This window comes from Magnolia sinica, chromosome 2 (assembly GCF_029962835.1).
Source record: "Magnolia sinica isolate HGM2019 chromosome 2, MsV1, whole genome shotgun sequence".
In the NCBI taxonomy this organism is placed as follows: Eukaryota; Viridiplantae; Streptophyta; class Magnoliopsida; order Magnoliales; family Magnoliaceae; genus Magnolia; species Magnolia sinica.
In genome coordinates this window covers 124,567-142,251 of record NC_080574.1, presented here as the reverse complement: position 1 = coordinate 142,251, position 17,685 = coordinate 124,567, and the positions used below count along the sequence as shown (strand labels likewise).

The following is a 17,685-nucleotide window of genomic DNA, read 5'->3' as shown; positions in this document are numbered from 1 at the left end:
CATAATGTCTATATTTCATCAAATCCATTCACCAAGCGTGACTCACCGATATGTAGGCCCTGTGCAAAAATCAGCATGGTTCAAAAAGTCAGGCGGGCCACAACGCGGGAGCTTAAATGTCTTAGTTGCAGTTTCAAACTGTTCTAGCAGGTGTCGCCCACCTTGATTTTTTATGGGGCTGATCTTCTGTTTGTAAAGAGCTATCGCAAGGAGTGGATTTCACATATACAGCGTTATGGTCCCAAACAGCTTAAGCGTGCCATGCCTGGTGCAAAAGGGGTGCTGGAGTCGGTTTGGTCGGTGAACAGAACTATAGACTAGGTTTTAAGAGGATGGGTATTTTGGTATTGTTTAGTTCACTAATAGGAAGCGCTAAAAAAATTTCAGGGAAGATAAGTTGATTATCTGACAAAGATTAGTTTTTTTTACTGTATTTTAACCTAAAATAAACTACTTAGGAAACTGCAGAATGTGCAGTGCACACGTGCAGGAAGTGTGCCTGCACCACTTCTATATAGGCAGCTTGTGAAATACCTAGGGTGAATCCACTCTTTTCATCATATGAGTCACATCATCTGGACAGTTAATAGCAAAATAAACTTCATATCAAGTTCAGGTTGGCCCCATACAGAAACCTATTGATGCCGTCCTTTCCTCCCATTGTTCGATGCGGATTGCCTGATGCCTGTTGAAAAGCTAAGTGGGACCCACTGTGATGTTTGTGAGAAATCCACTCTATCCATCCGCATTGCCCACTCATATTATGACATGAGCCCAAAAATGATGCATATCCAAAACTCAGGTGGGCCATATGACGGGAAAAGATGGGTAGAGAAATATCTACCATTGATGCTTTCCTGGTCCACCGTGATGTTTATATGCCATCCATACCGTTTCATAACGTCATTCATGAACTGAAAATACAAAAATATTAGCCTATCCAAAACTTATGTGGCCCCACAAATGTTTCAACGATGGGCATTTAATCCCCACTATTTTCTGGCGCACTTGAATATTGGATCTGCCTCAGTTTTGGGCTCATGTCCTAACAAGAGCTGGGAAAACGGCTGGACGGGGTGGATTTCTCGAAAACACTACGGTGGAGCCTCCGACTGCAGTAACTGGGGTCGCAGGCAATCAGCTTGGCCTTCATGTTCGACGCATTATTCCAGTGTATCAGTGTATCAGTGGAATGCCTATGCAACTGCACATGGAAACTATCATCATCGCAAACATGTGGCAAGAATGTAAGTCAGCTGCACGTATGATATGTGCATCGTAGTTTGGACCATCCAAATTTCAAATGGATGCATGTCAGCTGCACGTCCATTGCGTGAGTTGCATTCTGAAAATCACCAACATGAGAATTTGCTGGAATTAAATGGCAGTCGGCCTCTCTTTAGCCCAGAGTTGTATGCAGACTGAATGGCCATCGTATCACGAGCAATCGATTGGAGTGAACAATTTTGGAGTTGTTCTACCTCGGTCGTGACTGATGTAGGCTTGCTCGGCACACGTTTGTGGAACTGGCTGCCCACCTGACATGAACCCCACTGTACATGGGCTGGGACTTGCTGGTGCAATTGCTACCGCCATCAGCAAGCTATGAAGAAAAGCAGGCAGGCGGCTACATGTAAAATTATTTCCTCTTGGTGACTCCAATCACCAGTAATCAGAACAAGAACAGGAACCCTTTTTGAAGGAGTGGAAACGATTGCGGTCTCTAACAGTGATCTCCCGATTAAAAATATCAGAAATAAGTTTAATGGCAGTGTGGCAGTCTCGGCATATGCGGAGGTTCTTAAAGATGTGGAGTGGAACACCATCCTTTGTACTTACAAGGCCAAATGAGATGGCCAGCCTCTCACTGTGAGTGAAGAGCGATTGCTCCACTTCCTCTTGCTCATCCATGCTGCCATCCATCAGATTAAAATGAAAGATTTGTGAGCAATTGTTGGGCACATAGCCAGCCAGCCTCAACCGTCTGGTTATCTCGTCCAGCATAGAATAAACATCTTGAGTTTGAGGGTGCATCTTGTCCCCTGCAGTGAACCTGTGAACTTGTCCACCTACATGGATAAAGCTCATGCCCGGCACTTTTCGTATTCCTCTACTCTTAAGCATCTTTCTGAGAGCATAGGCCTTGTCCTGCCTTCCAGCAGATGCATACATGTTTGAGAGCAGCATGTGGTATTGGGTGTTGAGGGGGTCCATCTGCACCAGCTCACGTAGCAAGCGCTCGCCCAGCTCAAGTTTCCCATGAAGGCTGCAGGAGCCAAGGAGGGAACCTAAAACTACCTCGTTAGGACGGATAGGCATCTCCCTAATCAAAGCCTCGGCTTCCTCCAGCTGCCCTGCCCTTCCTAAGAGATCAACCATACAAGCATAATGCTCAACTTTAGGCACTATAGCGTAAACTGACCATAGGTCAGAAAAGTATTGCCGGCCTTGATCCACCAGGCCTGAGTGACTGCAGGCACTCAGAACAGCCACAAGGGTGATGTCATCTGGCTGGGCTTCCACAGCCATCTGAGAAAAGAGACTTAACGCAGCATGGCCTTGCCCGTGCATCGCCAGCCCACTCATCATTGCGTTCCAAGCGACGACATTTCTTTGGGGCATTTTGTTGAATACAATGACTGCACGGTCTAACCTTCCGCATTTGCAATACATATTGACCAGAGCTGTGCCCACCATGAGAAGGGGGTGCCTTTCCTCCTCCATCATCTTCACCGCATGGGCATGGATCCATCTGCCAATAGTTAGGTCTCCCGACTGGGAGCAAGCTGACAGAAGGGAGCAGAGGGTGACGTGGTTGAGGGTCAAAAAACTGCTGTTGTAGGAGAAGATCATCTGGGCCAGCAATGACATGGCTTCCCTTGGGAGGCCAGCCTCAACGTAGCCTGTTATCATCACTGTCCAAGCAACCTCGTTCTTCTCACGCATTCCATCGAACACTTGCCTAGCGCTGTTCACGCCCTCAATGGTCAGGGTGCCATAAAGGATTATGGTCCAAGAGACGATGGTCGGGTCGGTCATCTCTTCGAGCATCTGACGAGCATCGGAAATGCAGCTGCACTTGGCGTACATGTCCATGGCGGCATTGCGTGAGGTGAGCGTGAAGGGCAGCCCCGTCTTGATGATGAAGAGGTGAGCTTGGGCCCCAGCGATGGGGTCCCTCAGCTGGGCGCACGCGCTGAAGAGGCAGACCATGGTGACCTCGTCAGGGCGCACCGAAGACGAATATGGCCCTTCTTCTCCTTTGTTTCCTTGTTCTTGCTGTTGTTGTTGCATCATGGTAAGGAAGAGATCGAGGGCTTGCGCGGGGAGGGAGTTACGAGCGTAACAGGACATGAGGGTGGTCCAATCGACAATGTCCCTGTGGGTGTGGGGGATTTGTTGGAACGCCTGGCGAGCGGCTGAGACGGACGCACAGGCAGCGTACATATAAAGGAGGGCGTTGTGAATAAAGGCTGATGGAGATGAGGCTATACCATTCTTGACAAGGAGGGCGTGGATCTGTTGGCCCTCCTGTAGGCAGCCTGCACGACCGCATTTCCTCACCGTACATCTGTAATCAGAGAATACGGATTTGGTTGAAGAAGAAGAGATACGACTGTGATCGGGCCATCTCATCTCCCTCCCTCTCTCTCAGTTTCTCCACATGCTTTCATTCTGTTTCAACCTAATAGGCAGCGGAGCATGGAACTCTATGCGGCGTTATTTTTTTTGTATAAGACTGGTACGTTTTTTTTTTTTGTTTTTTTTCATTCGTCCTCGTGGGAATCACATTAAAAACATTGGCGCGGCCCAGTAACGTTTCAAGGTGGGCACACAGTAAGGACCGAGTGATATAGATTTGGATCTGCTTCACTTTTTTCTAGGTCATGCTCTAAAATGTTCTGGCAAATCATATTAACAGAATGGATATAGAATATATATTGTAAGGTGGGCCCCTGGTAAGGGCCACAACTACTCGGCTCTAATCTTCTACAATATTGAATATTAAGAACATGAACCGTTGAGATGAATATAAGGGCTTGTTTGGGAACGTGGATTTGGAATCCCTGGATTCGGAACCCCTAAATTTGGAATTCTCATGTTGTGTTTGGCACCTGGATTCAGAATCTCCATATGCCCAAAAGTAATTGTGCATAATATGTTTACAGTGGTTTTGAATTTAATTACCAAATCAACTTTAATATCTCTAGTTAGTGTACGATATGTAATGTTTGATATAATAGTTGTAATAAGCCAATTGAAATATATATTTTGTTCGAAACAATGAAATTATAAGTCTCAGATGGGCTTCAAGCACAGGATCACAGCCGAGTAACTAGCCAATGATTTTAAACCATTGATTTACATGGACAATGTTTGGACAGCCCAAATTATCTTATTAAAGTAATTATATAGTTGATAATCTAATTATTCTTAGATATCATCAATGGGCCATGTGCCCAATAGATTAGTAGCTTAGGGACGCACATGTTACACATGCAATTGTTTAACGAATTTTATATGTAATCCAAGCTTCCACCCCTGATTTCAAACCTAATTTCTGATGGGATTTGAAATCCCCTGAATTTGAAAATGCCAATTACTTTATGGTGCTAAACATATTGAGAGATTTGAAATCTCCTCAAATGCACGGTGCCAAACGACCTTGAGGGTGTAAATCTGCCAGCATAAAGTACCCTGCAAAAACCCTCCCCCGGACCTTTTGTGTTACATGGTGAAATCCGAGCCTTTAGTAGAAAAGCATCCCCATACAAAGTTTTTAAGTGAGAATTTGATTACAGCAATTGTTATAAAACAGATGTCTTAAATCTTGTTTACCGCGCTGCTCGACCAGTCGAGGGACTGGCTCGACTAGTCGAAGGTTCCTTCGACTGGTCGGAAGCCTGTTTGACTCGAAGTCCAGCAACAATGTTTCTGAAAATCCCGAGGTCTTCGACCAGTCGAGGGACAGGCTCAGCCAATCGAAGCCCAGGCTCAACCAATCAAAGGCTACATAGATAGTGCGCGGATTCTGCGCAGACTGCGTAATTTTGAGGTGGTTTCAAAAAGGTGCGTAAGTGGAGTTTCCTAAACTATAAATAGGGGTCCCTAGGGCTTTTCTAAGTAATGCTAAAGCTTTCTAAAGGGGTTTCAAGGGTTTCTAAAAGGGTTCTAGGGTTATCAAAGGGTGTAGCAAGGGTGAGATTCAAGGTTGTTCGAATTGGATCCATATCTGTGTGATTCCGCAACACAAATTCCAACAAGTGGTATTAGAGTCAGGTTAGGGCACAGATCTGAATAATAATAATGGTAAGCACTAGGTATGATATTAAGAAGTACTCACTGAAAAATAACTTTGAGTTATGAAAGATCAAGATGATCAATTCCTTCATCAAACAAGACGAAAATAGTGCTCTTAAGGAGCGAAAGTGTACTATGACTGATGATGATTGGAATACTCTTAATAAGAAGGCCTTATCATTGATCCATTTATGTCTTACAGATAAGGTTCTCTAAAATGTTATGAGGGAGAAAACTGCGACTAAATTATAGGCGAAGTTGGAGGATATCTATGCGAAAAAATCCTCTGTAAATCGCATACACTTGAAGTGACAATGGTATAACTTTAAGATGGTACAGGATAGAGATTTAGAGGCTCACATCAGTAACTTTAATAAATTTGTTTGCAAATTGCTGGATATAGAGGAAGTGATGAAAGATGAAGAACATGCATGTATGTTGTTGAATTCTCTTCCGACGTCGTATGAGTCATTCAAGTATACAATGTGCACCACGAATAAAACCCTGAGTGTCAACACCATTATCTCGACCCTTCAAGGAAAGGCCATGAGAAAGCTAAACGGCGACATGGGGATATCTTCTGATGCACTGCTTACAAAGGGTTAGAATTCTAAACAAGGTACAAGTTCTTCAAGTTCTAGATCCAAATTCAAGGGCAACGGTAAAGGAAAGGTAAAGTACTAGAACTATGAGATGGAAGGACATGTGAAAAATGATTGTACAAATCCAAAATCTATGAGAGAGAAATATGAGGCTTCATATACGGAGGCCAATGTTGCTATGTCAGATGGATCGAGTGGATATGATGGTGATATTTTGTGTGTCTACGATCAAACGCTCATACGATGATCGTAAGGGCGAGTGGATTCTAGACACAGGGGCATCCTTTCACATGACTCCTCATCGGAGTTGGTTCACCAGATATAGGGAGTGCGATGGTGAACAAGTATTTATGGGCAATGACAGTGCCTGTAATGTTGTGATTGTTGGTACGGTACTTGTCAAGATGTTTGATGGGACAGATCGTACCCTAATTGGGGTGAGGCATGTTCCTGACATGAAGAAGAGCCCGATTTCTCTCGGTGCACTTGAGGCTATAGGGTGCAGGTTCACAAGTATTGATGGTGTCCTTAAAGTATTTAAGGGGGCACAGGGTAATCATGAAAAGCGCAACGACTCGATAATATTTACAGGTTGATCGGGAGCACTTTAAAAGGAGGAGCTACAGTGGCTGTAGCAGGTTCCACCTCTGCACGTGTGTGACATGATGGGCATGGCCACATGAGCAGGCGGGGCAGGAAAGTTGAGACGCGCAGACAGGGATACAGAGCAGGTGGAGCAACTACCTGTGAGAAGAATCATACAGCATAATCGCAGGATATCGGTGAGGTACATGGACAACTCCAATATCGCAGGGGATCCGTCTTCTATTCAGATGGCTCTAGGTGAGCCTGGTGCTGAGAAGTGGAAGATGACTATGGGCGATGTGATAGACTCGCTGTACCAGATCGACACATGGGAGCTGGTGGAGCTTCCAGTGGGCCGGAATAGCAGTTGGATGCAAGTGAATCTTCAGAAGGATACGACATAGATACAGAGTGAGGTTGGTAGCGAAGGTTTATGCTTAAAGAGAAGGGATCGGCTTCTTAGAGATATTTGCGCCGATGGTATAACAGGTATCTATTAGATCCGTGATTGGCGCTGGTTGTCTAATGTGATCTCGAGCTGGAAGGATGGATGTGGAGTCTGCACTTCTGCAAGGAAAATTGAAAGATCAGATCTACATGAAGCAACCAGAGCGATTCGAAGTTAAAGGGGCTGAGAAAAAAATTTGCAGGAGGTCGTGGTACGACTTGTTGCCTACGTAGTGGTTTGATTCCTTCATGGTGAGTCAGGTATTGTATGTTAATGACATATAGATTGTCAATCATGACGTGTCTGAAATCAATGTACTAAAGACTCGGTTAAGTGGGACATTCAAGATGAAGGATCAGGGGGCTGCAAAGATGGTTTTCGACATTAACACTGAAAGAGGAGTAAAATTTGGTTATCTCAGGAAGAATACCTTAGGTATGTATTATTCAAGTATGCGATGGACCATGCAAAGCCGTGAGCGTTCTCTACATGTCTCTCTTCAAGTTTTCCTCAGGATATGTCCCAAAATAGATGAGGAAAAGCAGCATATATCTCATGAGCCTTATTCGAATGCGGTTGGCAGTGCATGCCATGGTCTGTATTAGACTGTTTATTTCACAGGCTATCAGTGTTGTGAGCAAATACCCCGGCAAGCAATATTGGATAGCGGTGAGATGGTAAGAAGACTACGTCTTTACTTTTGAAAAAACGGGAGCAAAGGTGGTTGGGCATGTGAATTTAAATTCAGTAGATATGTTCACTTAGATCGTTCATGTAGAGAAGTTCAAGTTCTGTGCAACTTCTTTGGGCTTGACAATGACGTAAAAGGAGGACGGAGTGTGCACGAGAAGTTATGATGTAATGCAGAGATAAGAGAAGAGATCAAGAAACTATACGATTAAAGATTGAAGACATGGTGGAGATTGTTGTAAAACAGATATCTTAAATCTTGTTCACCGTGCTGCTCGACCAGTCGAGGGACTGACTCGACTAGTCGAAGGTCTCTTTGACTGGTCGAAGCCTGTTCGACTCGAAGTCCAGCAACAATGTTTCTGAAAATCTCGAGGTCTTCGATCAGTCAAGGGACAAGTTCGACCAGTCGAAGGTTACGCATATGGTGCGCGGATTCTGCGCAGACTGCGTAAATTTGAGGCGGTTTCAGAGATGTGCGTAAGTGCAGTTTCCTAAACTATAAATAAGGGTCCTTAGGACTTTTCTAAATAATGCTTAGGCTTTCTAAAGAAGTTCCAAGGGTTTCTAAAAGGGTTCTAGTGTTATCAAAGGGTGTAGCAAGGGTGAGATTCGAGGTTGTTCGAATCGAATCCATATCTGCGTGATTCCGCAGCATAAATCCAGCAGTAATCAGATTACAGGGTGCGTTTGGAAGGGTATACTGCAATCCGACTAGAGAAAATGTCATGTTTCAGATTGCTGGAATGAGATTTCAGGTAACGGCTCTGATTTTAAAAAAATCTCAATGCAGGGAGAGTTGTGGATCATCTTCAACTGCTGTGTAGGGGCCCAAAACGGAAATAAAAAATGAATAAGAAGATGAAGAAGCAGAAGAAGATATACCTCTGTGTTTATGTGTTATTGTTGCTAGGGTTGAAGCCTCTCATACGTTTGGATGCTGTAAAACTCCAAAACAACAGTGCAGTGGCATCTAGTGTGGAGAATAGCCCTCATGAGGTAGGCATTGTGGCAGTCCCAAGGTCTATAAAACCCGCTGCAAACGAAGTCCTGTGGGGCCTGACACATTATGTGTTGTTGTCCTTTTGACAAATCTATCTTCTTCTTTTTTTCTTTTTTTTTTTTAACCGTTGTATGTTCTGTAATCACTGAGTGTAAGTTTTAGAAATTTTGATCCATTTGTATGTGCTTTGATGAACCTCAGTAGCATTCTCCCCAACATGAAGATCAACTTGCATGAAATCAGGCTGATTCACTCATCACGGAGGCCACACGGTGCAAGAATGATGGATAGGTGACGGTCGACTGTAAAAATGGCCTGCCCGATGAGTCAATTGGCCTGCATTTTGGACTGCTTTTTTGTGCCAGGTTATCTTCGGATAAACTTTTTAAGTTACATTTGAATAATGATCACCTCCAAACTTTTTTGTACCAGGTTATCTTCGGCTAAACTTTGTGGCCTCTGATCTTTGCGGGATCACCTGATCCGGTCCAAGCTGAGAGCATTGGCTTTAGCGCATGGTCAAGCTGATGAAGCCCCTTGCATGCTCCGATGCACAGATGGTGGCTCTTGCCCTTCACACTGGAGGGAGATGTCAATAATTGGTAGGACTCCGTCAAGAGGGTAAGGCTTGCTGGTTACCACTGGACCTGGGCAGAGTTTTTGGTGCAGTTTTACCATAGTTACTTTCCTGAATAGTACCGAGACCAAAAGGTGTCTTGGTTTTTCAAGCTAGAGCAGGGAAGCATGTCTGTCTCGCAGTATGAGACACGTTTTACCAAGTCATCATTGCATGTCCTGTCGGCAGTTGAAAACGAGAGGTGCAAGATTAGGAAGTTTAAGTACGGGCTACGACCAGGAGTCAAGATAAAGTTGTGCTAGGTAGACTTTCTGCAATATACGGGAAGTCATAGGCACGGCTCTAAGAGTAGAGAATGACCATGAAGAACTAGCTAGGGCATGCGTTTCATATGCTACTGGCAAGGCTAGACTGGCACCTTCGATTCCTCATACACAAATAGTAGTTGTGCACTTGTACGAAGTATTCCAAGATAAACCCAGATTATCTCCCAACCAATATGGTGATTTTTGTATTGATCTGGTGCTGGGAGCCGCACAGATATCCTTGCCCTAGTACCGGATGGCTCTATGCGAGATGGAGGAGCTTAAAAAGTATATCCATGAGCTGCTGAATAAGGGTTTTATTCACCCCCAGTGTTTTCCCATGGGTTGCACCAATTCTTTTTGTTAAGAATAAGGACATGCAGAGACGCTTGTATATTGATTACCAGAAGTCAAACCAGGTAATCACGAAGAAGAAGTATCATTTACCTCACATCAGTAATCTATTCAATCAACTTAAGTGTGCAAGTTACCTTTTCAGGATTGACTTACAGACTTAGGCCATGTTTGTTAACGCTAAAATTTTGCGCTTAACGCGGAATGGAGAAAATTTTTCATGTTTAGTGGTGTTTGTTAATGCATTGTTAACACGGAAAACGGAAAGCGGTAAGTGGTTTTTCACTGAATTCTTTCAGTAATAGGAGTCTGGCTTAATGGTGAACGCGGAATGCGCTCCGTGATTCTTCATTAAACAAAAATTTTTTGCTTCCAAAAATACCCCTTTTCAAGTTACTAAGGAAATTTTTTCTTTTAAATTATTTGCGCAATAAAAAATCAACCTTTAACTGGGAAAACTTCTTTATGCTCCACCATGATTTATGTGTTTGATCCACACCATCCATCAACTTTTTCAGATAATTTAAGGTGTGATCCAATAAAAGAAGCAGGTCCAATGATAAATTGGACCATAAGGCGGGGATTGAACGTCCACCGTTAAAAATTTCTTAAGAGCTGGTGAAGTTTCAAATCAAGCTGATATTTGTGCTTCACTTCATCCACGTTTACATGACCTAATGAATAGGTTGGATGGTAAAAAAAACATCACAGTGGACCTGTGAATTTTTTAATAGTGAAAATCATTATCCCGCTGCTATTTTTGGTGTGGTCTATTTGAGCGTTGGATGTGCCTCATTTTTGTGTACATGCCTTAAAATAATCTGAGAAAAAGGATTGACGGTTTGGATGTACAGATACATCACAGTGGACCCACCCATAGAACTGCCCGTTCGGAGCTAGGGACGGGTGGGGGTAGTACGCAATCCGCGTCCTCGTGCTCGTGCTGGACACAAGACGGGAATGGATTGGCTACTCCCACAGCCACCGGCCAATGGCTGGTGGTCAGTGCTCTGTGGGCCTTACCATGATGTATGTGTTTCATCCATACCATCCATATTTTTTTTCAGATCATTTCATGGTATGTGACAAAAAATTAGGTATATCAAAATCTCAAGTGGGCCACATTACAGGAAATAGTGTTGAATGAGTTTCAACCATTAAAAACCTTTAGGGGGCTATAAAAGTTTTGGATCAAGCTGATCTTTGTTTTCTCCCTTCATCTGGGCCTGTATGACCTAGTAAAAAGATTGGATGTCAAATAAACAGTACAGTGGGCCTTAGGAGGATTTTAAAGATGTATATCCAATCATTATTGTTTTCCTATGGTGTGGTCCACCTGAGATTTATATCCTCTAATTTTTGGGATAAAGCATTAGAATGATCTGTAAACATGAATGAACGGAATGGATGAAACACATACATCATGAAGGGGCTAACAGAGCACCACCCAAGGAGTGAGTCAGGGGACGCGGATTTCCTGCCAGAGGCTTTCGCGGGAAGTGACTGCGCTGGAAACTTAGGTGGGGCCTATCGTGATGTTTGTGAGAAATCCACCCTGTTCATCCATTTTTTGAGATCATTTTAGGACTTTGGAGAAAATTTGAGAAGGATCCAAGACTCAATTGGGCCGCAATAAAGGAAAATGTGTACAGGGAAATTTCTGTCATTGAAATGTTCCCGGGTAGACAGTGATGTTTATATGCCATCTATACCGTTTATAATGTCATTCATACTGTGATGAAATGAAACAAAAATATTATCCTGATTCAAAGCTTCTGTGGCCACACAAATATTTCAACTGTTGACGTTCAATACTCACATTTTTGTCCCACCTGAGTATCTAATACGGTTCATTTTTCCCCTTATGTCCTAAAATGAACTCACAAAACAAATGAATGGAGTGGATTTCTCACAAACATCACGGTAGGCCTCACCTAAGTTCCCAGCGCAGGAACTTTATGCGAAAGCCTTCGGCGAGGAATCCCCGTCCAAGTCACGGACGGGATTAGAAGCGGATTGGCTGGTGTATTAAGCAAGTTCTATAGATCCCATCATGATGTATTTGTTATATCCAAACTGTCCATCCATTTTGCGAGCTGGTTGTAAGACTTGAGCTGAAAAATAAGACATATATAAAGATAAACTGAACCACAATGCAAAAGGCAGTAGGGAATTGAACGTGTACCATTGAAACCCTTTTGGGGTCATAGAAGTTTTGGAATAATATGAAATTTGTTTTTCCTCTTCATCCCGATGTTTTTGACCTTATGAATACATTAGATGGAAAATAAACGTTATAGTGGGCCCTACAAATTTTTTAATGGTGAAAATCATTATCCCACTGCTATTTTTGGTGTGGTCCATTTGAGTTTTGGATATGATTCATTTTTTAAACAATGCTCTAAAATAATCTTGAAAAATTTATGAACGGTGCGGATATAATAAATGCATTATTGTAGGGCCCATGTAACTTTGATTTCCTTTGAAACCTTCATACAAGGCGGACTTCAAGGAGTGTCTTCGCACGACACATACCCACGTATCAACGGATTGGCTACTCTCCCAGCCAGCAGCCTGGTGGGTGATGGTCAGTGCTGTGAGGCCCCATGATGTATGTGTTTCATCCATCTAAGTTCATTTATTTTTTACATATCATTTTATATCTCCTATCCCAAAAAAATCCACCACACTTATACGTACAAATCATTAATTTGTAATATGTATTCATGATTAATGATATTTTAATTTTCTATTAAGTATTTTATAGTTTATTTAAATTAAATAGAATAATTTTATTTTCATTTAATAAAAATAATTTCTTTATAATGTAAAATATTTCCAAATAGGGGATAGGGGCAAATGTGTCAAATCAACCTATTTCAGACAATTCATATGTTTGTTAACAAACAGATTGTTTCAAATTCAGTACTTAATTTTCAGACTTCAGCCATAATTACCAAACAAGTTTTTTGACTTCATATTTCAGATTCAGGCTTCAGATTTCAGATTCAGCTTCAGATTTCAGATTCAGGCTTTAGACTTCAGATTTAACAAGCGGGGCCTTACAGTCCGAGTACCACTAGGTGAGAGTGAGAGAAGACGGCATCCGGGATAAGACACAGGAACTACGGGTTCCTTGTCATGTCATTCAGTCTCACCAATGCTTTGGTCGTATTCATGAACTTGATGAAGTATTCATACCATATTTAGATCAGTCCATCATTGTCTTTATTGACCACATTCACTCATCAGGTGGACCATATTTGTACCTCTAATTTATCAGAGGCTAGACATTGTTTTCTATGATGTGGTCAACCTGACGAGTTAGATGAGGCTGAGTTTTGACTAATGTGATCTGGGGCTAACCTATTGGAAGGTTTGGATGTCTCACAAACATGATGAGTTGGAAATGGATAGACAGCTTACCTTTAGCACATAACCACTCACTTTTTGCTATTATTGTAAGTAAGCCCCCCGATTTTTGGTATTATAAATAAATGCAGCTCTTTCACCGTACATTTGCATGCCACCATGGTTGGTTTAAGCGACAGAATCAAGTAATGCCGTTAACAGAAATGAGGAAGGATGATTTTGCCTTCGTCCACAAAACAAGACCTCACACCATCTAAATAGGGCTTTACTTGATACTCTGGGTATCCGTCAGTGCAAGTGTTGGACAAAACCACACTGATCAGATCAAGCAATTTGTAAAGTGTGAACCGACAGTGGGTGAACTAACAAGCTAACCAAAAAAAAAAAAGGATCAAGCAATTTGTAGGACGCGGTAGGGAAACCACACTGACCATCCACTCTGTCAAATCTATTATCTTCAAAAGGGTGGTAGAAGATGAAATGAATGGTCCATAACTAAGGAAGAAGTACATTGATTGGAGTACCAGGATCTTGCAATCATCGTGTTCCTTGTATGACGGTCCAGCCAGCTACTATGAGGCCCACCCTATGGACGTCCATGAACCACTAGTGGTAATTCAAAAATAGCTCAAAATATTACATTTGAAATACACATCACATCACTTCTCAAAGTATTGAGATACCGTATCAGGCCCTGGGGCTGGACCCATGCCTAAAGTTCAAGCCCATTTATTAGTTGGGCTGAGCTCGGGCTATGCATAAACACCCATCAGCTGGACCCAGCCTATATACGGTTATTGAGGGTAATATATTCATATATGCCAATCAATATCATGTGCAATATAAATTATTCACAAATTTAATTATAAAAATAAAATAAAACAAAATATTATATATATATATATATATATATATATATATATATATATATATATATATATATATATATATATGTCTTTATTGAGACTTCCGTGAGCCGATATAAGTCCCATTTTTAAGGACTTTTCAAGTGCATTTGAACGCCACCCATTACTCTTCACTAAATCTGCTGAGTCCTTTTTTTTTTTTTTTAACACACGCACACACTCATGCTAGTGGAATTTCACCACCTATGGATGCTCGAACCCTTGACCAGGTGTTGAAACTCTGCGGAGTCTGGAACAAGTCATTAAAGCTGTTATTCCCTGCTTATTTGTTAAGTTTCCTGCTTCACAAAATGAGGTTAGCAAAGCAAGTTATGTTCATGTCACCCATGCTGAAAATCCAAAACTGTTCATCAAACTGTTATACTGAAATTTCAGGCCTATTGGACATTTGAGGAGCCACAAACTTAAGCTCAAAGCCAACCGTTGGCACTTCCACCAAGCTCAGTTTGGCTCGTACATTTGTTTATGGCCCACCTGATTAGTGAACTGACCTGATTCTTGGGCCAGGAAATGCAAAAATAATGGGTTCATGCTGACACATGATGGCATGTACACCAGCCACCTTTGTACACCCAGTGTGGGCATAGCAAAGGTCATGCCGATCTAAACGTTCATCAAGAAAAGTTGAATTGCCTAACACCCTCACGCCCGCTGAAGGCCACATTAATCAGGTGGATTGTGCATGACACAATTGGACAGCTGAGCTGTACACACATGGGGTAGCAGGCCACAAGGCACATATCTTGCAGCAAGCTAGTGCCTGAGAGAGCTCCTGCTTCATCCGCATAGAAGCAGCTTTGCAGCAAGAGGAGAGTAATTTCTGATTTGCAAAATAACCAAAATGCCCTCATCCATGTTTCTCCCTAAAAACAGGTTGTGCATTGTGGGGCCTGCGTGGTCTATGACATCCAACCTACCCAACAGGTGTACCCCATCATGATAGAGTCAAACCAAAAGTTAGGCTGATCTAATTATCAGGTGGACCACAAGGGGATTTGGATACCTTTGGGTGGTTTACATTGTTTTCTATGGTGGGGCGCACCTGATGATTGGATGGACACAATTCTTGGTCCGTATGATCATACTGGTGGGGTGCACTTCGTACAAGTATCATGTGAGTGCTGTGAAACTTCACTTCTTGGGAAAAATAGATGCAGGCATTTTGAGGAATTTTGCAGTAAAAATCACTGTGCACATCTAGGGCCTGTTAGGTTGTTGGGAAATTATTTCCTGATTTATTAGGTTGATACCCGGGGAAAATCTAGAATTCTGTTTTTTGTTCTCCAGGATTACTATTCCCTAACAAAAAGGCTAAGGCAAATTCTTTAAAGAAAAGCTGGGGAATGTAAAAACCTACTAAAAGGTGCAAAACAAACTTGTTTACTATTAGGGATTTTTACCAAACTTGACCCGAGGATTACTTTACACACCAAAACAGACACCCTTTCCAAATGTTTATTTTTTATTTTTACCTCTCATATCTTTTCAACTTCTTTTGGACAAAAATGCCATTGCATCTATCCGAATGCCTATAAAGGATGTTGCGTGCTAGGAGCATTCATGAGGCCCACATCCCTTGAGTCCAATGCTGGAGTTATTCGGCCCATTCATAAGGTCACACGGGTCTAGGTGAGGGGAAGACACAAATTCCAGCTTGATCTAAACACCTTGTTGTCACATAAGTTCTAAATGGCGGATGTTCAATCCCCATAGTTTCCTTAGGTCTGATCCATCTGGGATTTGGAACTGCTTCATTTTTTGGATCATGCCCTAAAATGATTTTCAATACAGATGGACGGTGTGGATGTAGTCACATACATCACGGTGAGCCCCACAGTCAGGGGTCCCACCCACCTCGGTGGTGGATCCGGGGTCTCACCTAATCCGCTCCCCACTACTACTAGAAACAGTCAAAGTCAATGCTGTCAACACCCTTCCCACACTACCAGCCAGGCATGCTGATCCATCATACACATTAATCCCTATTTGTGCTTGAATCCGCACACTTTTCCATTCCAAGAACTGGACATCACATGGCTGCATGCATCAGCACTGACCCTTTTGTCTCTAACGGAATCAACCTAACCCATCTCGCCTGTCATGTGTCACATTATCACCAAACAAGCCCTGCCATGGCTACAGCATTCGAAACATCGGGATCGCGACTTTGGGATATAGATATGTATCGGTTATCGCACGGGATATATCGTTTATATCAGGTAATTTATCGCACTTTTTGGAAAACATGGGGAAACATTGAGAAAATGGTTGAATTTTTCAATGAAACTTCAAAGATTGTTTTTTAAATTTTATTTTATTTTATTTATTTATTTTTTTTAAAAAAAAGACCTTAATACACACTTTTAAATCATAACATCTCAAAAACAAAGTGCGCATAATAGGTTTCCTTTGTTAAGAGTCATAAGATATACGCTGTTTGACTACTAATGCGACTATATTCAAATTGAATGCTAAGATTTAAAGTGTATGTGATGATCATTTCATTAAACACTCCTATATAATTTGAAATTAGTCTCAATTAACAGCTGATTGAAGGAAAATAAATAATAATAATAACAATATTTCAATAATTTTTTTATTAATTTTTTTAAATGTTTTTATTTTTCGAAAATTGACGAGGACTTAACAAATCAATAGATTGGCCCTCATACATGCTTAATTTCAAGTTTAGAGTCCAATATTGCAAGCAATTTGGGAGAGATTCCCAAATTGGAAAAATCTCAAAATTTCTCCAATTTTCCCCAAATTGGACCACCTACGCTCAAATTTCAAAATTAGAGCATATGTGATGGTCATTTCATCAAATATTCCTAAATACTTTGAAATTAGTCTCAATTGACAACTAGTTGAAGGAAAATTTTGAAAAAAAAAATGTAGAACATGAAGAACCAATGGATATCAAAATCGAAGATCCAACTCCATGATTTTTCATGCAAAACATGAAGAACAAATGGATGTATAACCATTTGACACTGATTTAAAATAATGTCAACAAAAAAAAAGGATCGGAAATTAAAAATGCTCACCGGATTGTACATGTGGGATATACATGTGGGATATATCGGTACTACCTGTGCGCAATGTTTTAAATGTCGACAATATCGGCCAATATATCTCACGATATATCTTGTATCCCACCTGTGCGATACAAAATGTACATGTAGTGCCGATATATCCCACATGGTTGATCCGGTGAGCATTTTTTATTTCTAATCCATTTTTTTATTGAAATTATGTTAAATCAGGGTCAAATGATTATAAATCCATTGGTTCTTTATGTTTTGCATGAAAAATCACGGAATTAGAGCTTTGATTTCGATATCCATTGGTTCTTCATGTTCTCCATTTTTTTTTCAAAATTTTCCTTTAACCAGCTGTCAATTGAGACTAATTTCGAAGTATTTAAGAGTATTTTATGAAATGATCATCATGTACATTTTAATTTCGAAGTAGTTAAGGGTATTTGATGGAATGATCATCACGTACATTCTAATTTCGAAA

At 41.6% G+C, this 17,685-nt stretch overlaps 1 protein-coding gene across 1 annotated transcript; it reads right to left on the bottom strand.

Annotated features, from left to right (window-relative positions):
• Positions 1 to 812: 812 nt before the first annotated feature.
• Positions 813 to 3,713, bottom strand: LOC131230798 (pentatricopeptide repeat-containing protein At5g15340, mitochondrial). The gene has a single exon (XM_058226790.1). It carries the CDS (start codon positions 3,634 to 3,636, stop codon positions 1,663 to 1,665), a length of 1,974 nt encoding a protein of 657 aa, XP_058082773.1. The 5' UTR covers positions 3,637 to 3,713; the 3' UTR covers positions 813 to 1,662.
• Positions 3,714 to 17,685: the final 13,972 nt, after the last annotated feature.

What these genes read in the sequence shown, in the direction of transcription:
- LOC131230798 (XM_058226790.1), bottom strand. Translation starts at nt 3,636, where the DNA reads ATGAGATGGCCCGATCACAGTCGTATCTCTTCTTCTTCAACCAAATCC.